This window comes from Hibiscus syriacus, unplaced genomic scaffold (assembly GCF_006381635.1).
Source record: "Hibiscus syriacus cultivar Baekdansim isolate YM2019G1 unplaced genomic scaffold, ASM638163v2 tig00111566_pilon, whole genome shotgun sequence".
Lineage (NCBI taxonomy): Eukaryota > Viridiplantae > Streptophyta > Magnoliopsida > Malvales > Malvaceae > Hibiscus > Hibiscus syriacus.
In genome coordinates this window covers 1,386,766-1,396,762 of record NW_024063122.1, presented here as the reverse complement: position 1 = coordinate 1,396,762, position 9,997 = coordinate 1,386,766, and the positions used below count along the sequence as shown (strand labels likewise).

General features: G+C 29.4%; 1 protein-coding gene and 1 pseudogene across 2 annotated transcripts; both read left to right on the top strand.

The window, feature by feature from the left end:
* Positions 1–1,392: 1,392 nt before the first annotated feature.
* On the top strand, positions 1,393–3,736 carry LOC120165015 (2-hydroxy-palmitic acid dioxygenase mpo1-like). 2 transcript variants are annotated; one of them, XM_039174616.1, is made up of 5 exons: positions 1,394–1,792; positions 3,127–3,189; positions 3,281–3,352; positions 3,451–3,554; positions 3,593–3,736. In XM_039174616.1, the coding sequence occupies exons 1-5, from the start codon at positions 1,436–1,438 to the stop codon at positions 3,600–3,602; spliced, it is 606 nt and encodes a 201-aa protein (XP_039030547.1). In that variant the 5' UTR covers positions 1,394–1,435; the 3' UTR covers positions 3,603–3,736. The 2 variants fall into 2 exon arrangements, with proteins under 2 accessions (XP_039030546.1, XP_039030547.1); XM_039174615.1 differs by having other exon boundaries at positions 1,393–1,792; positions 3,451–3,736.
* A 650-nt stretch (positions 3,737–4,386) lies between these two features.
* On the top strand, positions 4,387–8,329 carry LOC120165062 (annotated as a pseudogene).
* The last annotated feature ends 1,668 nt before the right edge of the window (positions 8,330–9,997 follow it).

Sequence of the window (9,997 nt, the reverse complement as noted above, 5' to 3'; positions counted from 1 at the left end):
CAAATTAAAGCTCACAAAAACACAAATATTTATAAGAGAAAGAGAAATAACGGATGAAAAGCTTTTCTCTTGTGTTTGATTGCTTGGATAGGTGTTGTGTACATTCTTCAAATGTCTTGAACTTCTTTTTATATGTTGGAATGAGTTACTAGTCGTTTCTAGCCATTTGGGAAGATTTGGAGCCGTTGGAAGACTTTCTGCACACAAAGCTTCGAAACTCTAGGAAAGTTTCAAAACTCTTTGAAAAAACCATTGGAAAAATATGACTGTTGGAGCCAAATTATCAAAACTTTAGGGAAAGTTTCGAAACTCTTGAGATAGTTTCAGAACTCTTGAAATGTATCAAAACTTTTTAGACTACTATCTTGAAAAGTTTCGAAACTCTTGTAGAAGTTTCGAAACTTCTGGTCAAAGCTTGTTTAAAAAGATAGGTTTTGACATTTTGAGAAATAAAAGACTTTGAAAAACATTCTAAAGTATTTGAAAGATATTTTTTATATAATTTGATCTTAAAATACTCATTTTAAAGTTTTGATAAAGTTTAGAAACATTGAACACATATCTTCCAAATTTAGTTGGACTTTGAATTATTTTGAAAACTTTGAATAAATTCAATTTAGTCCAAAAAAACATTTTACTCTTATTTATTATATCAAAATATAAGTGTTACAATAAAAAAAAAAGTGTAGCACTTAATATATACTTACACCGGTGTAAGTATATACATCTCACAATATTTTAGTACTTAAAAACAAACACATAATTATATTGGTATAAGTATGTTTCTATATTTTCAAAGAAATAAAAAATAAAAAAAATGAAAATACATATTAGGTTATTTGTATATAAATTTATTAAAAATATATAAAATATAAATAAAAGAAATTCTATTTTATTTGTGTAACAATATAATAAATTAGAAATATAAACATAAATTTAATTTATTAACGGTTAACCATTGATTAAAATTTATAACCGTAACATTAACTGTTAACTATCATATTTTTAGCATTTTGGTTAATTGAAACTATTTAGTATTAACAGTTCGGTTAATTAACCTGTTAAATGTAATAGTTATACTGATTAATAATTTCGGATAACGAATACAGATTTTTTTTAACACTCCTAAGATAAAGTTTATTATAAAATGATTGAGTTTTTAAATAAATATAATATAATGTATACACCTCAATTTATCAAAGAAAAAAATAAAAGGTAAATTCGAATTTTAATATAGATTTATGAAAACATATTGAGATAATCTTAACGGTGCGCCTCACGCAAAAGCTAGCGCGTTGATATCATATTTCAACGCGAACATCGTTGATATCGTAAACGCAACGTAAAACCCAAAAAGCCAAAATCCTAAAGCAAGACCCAACTGATTTATATACTTTCTTTCTCGCAAACAAAACCAAAAAGGAACTCTGTTCAGATGGGAAAGGCAGGATTGTTTGATCTTGAGAATCACTTTGCATTCTATGGAGCTTATCACAGTAACCCAGTCAACATTTTGATACATACTTTGTTTGTTTGGCCAATATTCTTCACGGGTCTTGCTCTTTTCTATTTTACACCTACCATCGTTGATCTTTCTCAATCTGGGATTTTCCCCTCTGGGTTTAATCATGTTTTGGTTTTCAATTACGGGTTTCTTTTTGCTATTTTCTATGGATTGTTTTATGTGATTTTGGATAAGAAAGCTGGTTCCTTGGCTGCTTTGCTTTGTTTAGCTTGCTGGGTTGGCGCTAGTTTGCTTGCTGCAAACCTTGGATATTCTCTCTCTTGGAAGGTATGTATTATTGACGAAAATTGGGGAAAATATCCTTTTGCTGATTATCTTATCATCTTCTTTTATTGTTTTTAGCTTATTGGCCTTAAATCTTTTTCATTTTGATTGTTAAATTCATATTTTTGCATGAACTTTGTCTTTCTTGTATGGTATTGTGGATTTTGCATGTTAAGGCTCCTCTTTAGAATAACTTAATGTGTGAATGTGAAACAATCTAGGCAGGGATGATGCATAAATTTATGTCAAGGATGCGAATAAAAGAAACTATATTAAAAATTTTTTTGGATAATTATATGAAAAAAATTAGGGGTTGTGAAGTTATAAAATTTTATAGGCTATAAAATTAGATGATTAATAGAAAATATAAAGATAAAATTTAAAATATAAGGGAATTTAAAAATTTTAGGTGTACGACCGCACTCTAGCACCGTCGGTCCATCCCTAGGTGCGGGTGGTAACCCTCGCCCAACTGAATATTTCAAAGTCCTATATCTTAAAAAATATTTTTTTGTCTATGAAATTTTATAAATTCGTTTAAAACATAAAATTCTGCTTCCGAGGCTACTATGTCTTCTTTGGCAACAAGTACAAGCCTTTTACTTTTCAAAAGTCAATATCCATGTGTTCTGAAAAATCTATGGGCCAATATGGAGAGAGTCCCGGTTCTAGTATTGCCCTTTTCTTTTATCAGATATTAGCTCTGAAATGAGGTTTATCAGATTAGGGATTGATGTTGATGTCGAAATTAAAACAACTTTTTTAAATAATCCCATCAGAATAGATTTCTGACTGCATTTTATTAAGCTATCTTTTCGGATATGTGATATTTCTGTGTAAGTCATGTTCATAAATCAAAAGGTGAGGATGAATGGATAGAGAGGTAGAGTTTAATTCTTGGGTTTGTGTTCTTAGCACAATTTTTACAGACTATTACCCTGTTTAAACGTCATTTGCTAGACTGTAAATACCAAAAATTAAGGGTCCTCTAGGTTCATATTTGTTGCAGGTCTGGTGTTGTCTATGGAGTTGGCTCAGTTGAGTTAATGTCTACGGATAATTTGCACTGGAATGAAAAGGATAATAAAGCCTTTTACCGGAAAATGTTACATCGAACAATATTGTGTAATATGCCCTTGAATGAAGGATATCGATATAACTATTCGTTTAGCCTAAACTTGATACGGTAGAAAATTGAAATTGGAAAAAACGGATATGGAATTCTCTGCTTGATGAGTTAGTGCATATAGAAAATGATCTCTTTCCATGTTTCGAATCATATATATTCTTTTGTGTGCCTTTGCCAAACATGGTTTGTAACCCCGTATTCTCTACAGGTTGTGCTGGCTGTTCAGTTGTTCTGTTGGACCGGACAGTTTATAGGCCATGGAGTCTTCGAGGTGAGTAATTTTATAATTTGTTAGAACATCTTGACCTCTTTTGCAATCCCATTCGTTCTTAAAACAGCAACTGCCGAATTATTCTTTGCAGAAACGTGCTCCAGCTCTGTTAGACAATCTTGTTCAAGCTTTTCTGATGGCTCCATTCTTCGTTTTGCTCGAGGTACGGGGCAGTAATTTAGATCCTTTCATACGAAATCAGAAACGATTTTTCCCAAAATTGTAAGAGTTTAAAGCGATTTGAGCTCGATTCGGGTGCAGGTACTTCAATCAGTGTTCGGATATGAACCATATCCAGGGTTTCATGCACGTGTGGAGGCTAAGATCGAAGCTGAAATCAAGGAATGGAAGGACAAGAAACAGAAGAAGATTTCTTAGCTTTGAATTGGTAAACTGCAAATGCAATGATTTAGGTTAAAACGAAACGCTAAACACAGTGAAAGAAAGGCTTTATTTGCCTTAAACTAGAAGTGCTTATTTAATAAACTCTTATTTTAATCATGTATAATGCTGATTTTCATCTTATTATGTTAGTTTTTTTTATTAATCTAGGTTAAGTACAATGTAGTTTATGTTCAAAGATTATTCGTAACCATTTGACATTAAACGTTTATACTCTTGACATTTCTATTACTCGAACCCGATGCCTCAAAGAATAACAACAATTCTTTTATTATTGATATCACTAGGTTCATGCTCTACAATGATAATTACAAACACCAATAATTCAAAATAACACGATCGGATATTGCGGTTGAAAACAGTACTAAGGTTTAACGACAAACTCTAATAAATCAATATATGACAATTAGATATTGGGGTTGAAAACAAGACAGAAGACAGAAAAAGATAGACGAGAGGGAGACATGAACTTACGAACCAAGTTACATGCATGAATTTCAAGATTAACTGTCTCTGGTCACAAAACTATTTGTTACTACAAAGCATTATTTATTACATAAATACTAATCTATTAAACGGTCTACGTGATAAAATAAATATAAAGTTATTAATTTTAAACGTTTTGGTTTGAGCAATTACCACTTACGTATTATCAATAATTAAAAAGATTTTAAACAAATACTAACTCACGTGTACTGTTAAAAAAATCCGGCCAAATAAGTCTTAAATACCACGTTTCTTCTCCTTCAAAAACAAGCACAGCACAGACCAGTATTTAGGGGGACTTTTGTTTTTCATGCTTTCTTTCTTAACACTTCTCCAACCTTTCAGTTCCATGTCTTCTTCCTCAGCTTTCTTATATAAGCTTCATTCTTGATTTCTTTGCTGCACCCTTTTTTTTTTTGAATCTTTTCAGTTGATTATGTTTGGAATTAGGACAATAACAACATCATACGTCCTATAAGATGTCAAATCTTGGTGAAGAAGACGATGAAAATCAAATGGAATTGCCTCCGGGGTTCAGATTTCATCCAACTGATGAAGAACTCATTTCTTACAACTTACAACAAAGTCTTTGATCTCAGTTTCACCGCTAAAGCCATTGGAGAGGTTGACTTGAACAAATCCGAGCCCTGGGAGATGCCATGTAAGTTGTTCTTATTCATTTGCCAGCTCCAAATTCAAATTTTGGATTAATTTTCTTGTGGTTGTTTGGATGTAGGGAAAGGGAAAATGGATGAGAAAGAATGGTACTTCTGCTGCATGAGAGATAGAAAATACCCAACTGCTATGAGAACAAATAGGGCCACCCAATCAGGCTATTGGAAAGCAACCGGAAAAGACACAGATTTTCAGACACAAATCATTGGTTGGGAGGAAGAAAACTCTGGTCTTTTCCAAAGGGCGAGCCCCAAAAGGTGAAAAAAACCAATTGGATCATCCTTGAATACAGATTGGATAGCGAATTTCCTGTCCAAAATCTCCCAAAAACTGCTCAGGTATCATCTTTTCCTTCCGTTAGCAAAAAAGATTTTGGGTTAAATATGTGATTGATCATTTATATTCTTTTTTATTTAATTAAGATATAATTATTTTTGTTCTTTTTTAATTAAAAACTGATCATCACTAGTTAACTATTGTTAACAGATTAAGTGACGTGACAATTAAATATTTTAGTATACTCACATATTTGATTTCTGCCATTTACATATTCTCTCCGTTTAGTTATACTTTTAATAAATTAAAATAAATTTAATATTCTAATCAAATGATGACATGTGTTGTACCACTTGTCATCATTTAATTAGAGAACTAACTTTATTTTAATTTTATATATTTATTTTCTATCAATTAGAGGGTGACATGTGACACTCTCTTGTTGAAAGAAAAGAAAACAAAACAATTTGGAGCTAAAAGAATTCAAACCCAAGTCTCTTAAAAAATCAAGCATGTACCAAACTATTGAGCCAAGACCAATACTTGGTCAAAAATAGATAACATAGTATATATATTATGTATCATAGTATATAAATACCTAACTTAAATTCATAATATATATATATATATATATATATATATATATATATATATTAACTTTAATGAATTATTTTTATATTAACTTATTAAATATATTTTATTACCAACTTAATATAAAAATATTTTATTTTTATTTTAATTTAAAAATATATATTTTATTCTTGTCGAAACTTTTAAAATATATATTTTTTATTATTTTAACTTTTTAAAGTATATATTTTATCTTAATTTATTAAATATATTATATTGTTACTTTAAAGTATTAAACATATTTTATTCTTATCTTAACTTCAAAATATTTTAATTTAAAATATATATTTTTAAATTAAAATAAAATATTTTAAAAATTAAATTAATAATAAAATATATTTAAGTTAATATAAAAATATTTTTTTAAGTTAATATATATAAAATATTATGAATTTAAGTTAAGTATTTATACACTAAGATACAAAACATATATATCATATTTTAGATTAAGTATTAATCTTAGCATAATGGTTGTGTATATACTTAGTTTTCCAAATGATTTTGGTTCAAATCCTTTTGGTTCCAATTTGCTTTTTTTTTTTAGTTTCAACTAGAGGGTTATACGTAAAAATATATTAAATTAAAATAAAGTTGGCCCTCCAATTGAATGGTGACACATAACATCATTAGAGAATAGAATTCATTTTTAATTTATTATAAATAGGAATGAATTGAGAGAATATATAAATAAAAAGCATCAAATGTTTGATTATATCAAAATATTTAATTGTCACGTCACCAAATATGTTTACTGTTTGCGATAGTTAAATTGTTGTGACCATATGTTAATTAAATAAAACGAAAGTGACCATATATTATGTTTTTTAAAATTAGCAAGGAAAAATTGACAAAATACAAACATAAGTGATCAATAATGTAGTTAACCCAAAGATTTTAACTTTCTTATAAAAAACTCTTTTGGCCTAATTATGAGATATGGTCCCTCTATTATGATAAATCTGAATTTGCATTCCTCTATTTTAATTGACAATTTTGTGTTATACTTTTCTAATATTATTGCTATGTAAACTTATTAGTGTAAACTACAATTTCAGTATCACAAGTATCACTTTTATTTCATTTTGATCATTCAATTGTTTTTTTAAAAATCATACCTAACATTTAGTTTTAGTTTCATTTTGGTCATCCACTATTAAAAAATTAACAGAAATGTTGACATGATATTTTTATTTTTAATGAAGATGTAGCATTATCTTATAGTGACACATCAATATCACCGTTAATTTTTTAACGATGAATGACCAAAATGAAATGAAATCTAAATGTGAGGTATGATTACAAAAAATAGTTGGTGAGCAAAATAGAACAAAAGTGATAGTTAGGATACTAAACGTGTAGTTTACCCAACTTATTATTAACTAAACATGATTGATTGAATTTAAGGGCAATAACTAATGGCGTTATTAATTTGAACCTAAAATGTAGAAGATCAGATTATATAATAAATCGAAGTTTCAGTGTAGTATTGGGACTAAGACACCAATTAGACCAGCTATTTTGAGTTGTGGGGTTAAAAAAAATATGAAACTGTTAATCGTAACCATTAACCGGTTTAACTGTTACATTTAATAGGTTATTTAACCAAACCGTTAATATTAAATGATTTTGCTTAACCGAACCGCTAAAAATGATGGTTAACGGTTAAGGTTACGATTTCTAGTTCTGATAAACGGTTAACCAACAGTTAACCGTTAAGAAATTAAATTTATAATTATATATTTCTAATTTTATAGATTTTTACACAAATAACTTAATATAGTTTTCTAATATTTATATATATATATATATATATATATATATATATATATATATATATATCATTTTTAATTTTTATTTCTTTGAAAATATAGAAATATTCTTACACCAATATAATTATGTGTTTATTGTTAGGTAGTAAGATATTTGGAGATATACATAATTACTAATGTAAGTATGCGTTAAGTGCTACATTTTTTATTTTATTCACTTACATTGGTGTAAGTATGTGTTAAATTATATATTTTTTTGTAGTATGAATTATGAAAAAAATTGACAAATAATTATAATAAGTTAACCTACGATTAACCTGTAACCGAATCGTTAATAATGGTTAACCGCTAGCGGTTAACCGTTTCTTAATAGTTAGGTTACGGTTGAAAAAATCTCATAACCGTTATAACGGTTAACCGACCGTTTAGGCTAAACGGTACGGTTAACCGTCCATGAACAACCCTAATTTTGAAGAATGGATCGGGAATTTAAATTACAGTTACAGTCATGTTTTCGGTTACGTTACGTTTATCACGATTGAGATAATAGCAGATGTTATTACAATCATTATGAGTATCGTAGTAGTGAAATAACGATTACAGACGAAACTTTCAAAACTATATAACGACTCAATAGTGAATTGTTGTGTAAATTCCTGCGATGCGTATAAAGGTTGAATCCTTTTGTTTCTAAGGGCTCTGTTTTTGCAGAATGAATGGGTGATTTGCAGGGTTTTCCAAAAGAGTTGTTGTGAGGGACCATGTTTCAAATAGCGGCCGAATAGTGGTATCATGGCTGTTACATCACGGTCGCAACGGTGTCTGAAATCGTTATCGCGGAAAATAACGGTGTGAAGCGGGATCGCACCAATAGCAGCGGATCGCAATCGCAATTTAACGGATCACGGCCAATCGCGACAATAGCGGACCGTTATTCCGCTATTATTCCGTTATTTCAATTTTTTTTGAAAAAATAAAGGTTTTTTTATTAAAAAAAATCAACTCATTCGAAAAAAATTCACGATCGCTATATCCGTAATGACCGTAATAGCATCCGTTATATCTGTAACCGTGATAAACGTGACGCGACCGAAAACGTGACTGTGAACGCTATTTAAAACCCTGGTGTGGGATCCCTCCATTTTTCAGGTCCTTCTTCGTTGGTGGAAACTTCAACGAACAATGGCAAAAGCAGACCATTTTAAAACCAAAAACAACTAACGCGTCCTGCTTCTCCAATCCTATTGATTTCCAGATAAACAAACAAGACACAGTTGTTGATCATCATTTCAACAACGTTCTTCTTCCTGTTGTTCCTCGTAATTCATCACACATTTTCCCATTCCAAACCCTTTCTTCTCATTCCCAGCTGGCCCTATTTTAATCCAGAACCACAAACATGGTGGATCCAACATCAAACGAGAAACCGGTTTAACAACAGACATTCACAACACTGAAATCTCCGCCCAAGTATTCAACCAATATCGTTTCTGGCGTTGCTGAAACTATAAAAACATCAGCAGTTGTGAATATTTTTCCAACCTCAAATTATAAACAGTTATTATTATTATTATTATTACCTCTAGTACCTCAACTATCACTTTTATTCCGCTTTAGTCATTCAACTACTCTTTCAAAATCATATCTATGTTTAGTTTTGGTTTTATTTTGATCATACACTATTAAAAAATTAACAAAACTACTGATGTGATATTTTTTAAAATTTTTTTAATAATGAATGACATTATTTTATGATGACATGCCAGCATTATCGTTAATTTTTTAACGACTAACAACTAAAATGAAACCAAATCCAAATGTTAAGTATGGTTTTGAAATAAAAAATAGTTGGGTGACCAAAATGAAGCAAAAGTGATAATTAAATTATTAAATGTGTAGTTTAACCTTATTTTTTTTATGTTTAAATCAAAACTATGAAAGAATATGAAACATGATATATAATTTTAGAACTCTTTTCATATGAATGTATATCCAACCACTATTTTTTTTATTAATATTGGGTAAGTACAAGGTAGTCTGTTCATAGATAGCTTTCTACCATTTGATATTGAACGCTCATACTCCTGAAATTTCTAGTACTCAAACCTGAGACCTCAAGAAATAACACCTTTACCAAGGAAGTTGCTTGCTTCGTGCATGGTTTTTAAAATTTCAATAACGTTGTTTTTTATAAAATATTATTTTAATAAGATAAACTATAATAAATATCATTGAACTTTAGATTGTATATCAATTTTACCATTAAACTAACACATTTCAATTTAATCATAGAAAATTTTGAAATCATTAATATTTGAATGACATTATAGTTTGGTGCTAACACGGTGTTAATATGAGCTGATGTGGAAGTCAGAAAAATATTTTTTTATTCTACATCATCTTCTTCATCGAAGTTGGGATTTTTGCATTCATTTTTTGTCGTCGTAATCTACCATTCTTCGACGTCTTTTGTAGCTGCATACACCAATAAGCTTGTTTCATTATCCTCTATCATTTTATTGATTTCTCACAAAATTCACCGGTTTGGGAGATATGAGGGCTTTCTTGGA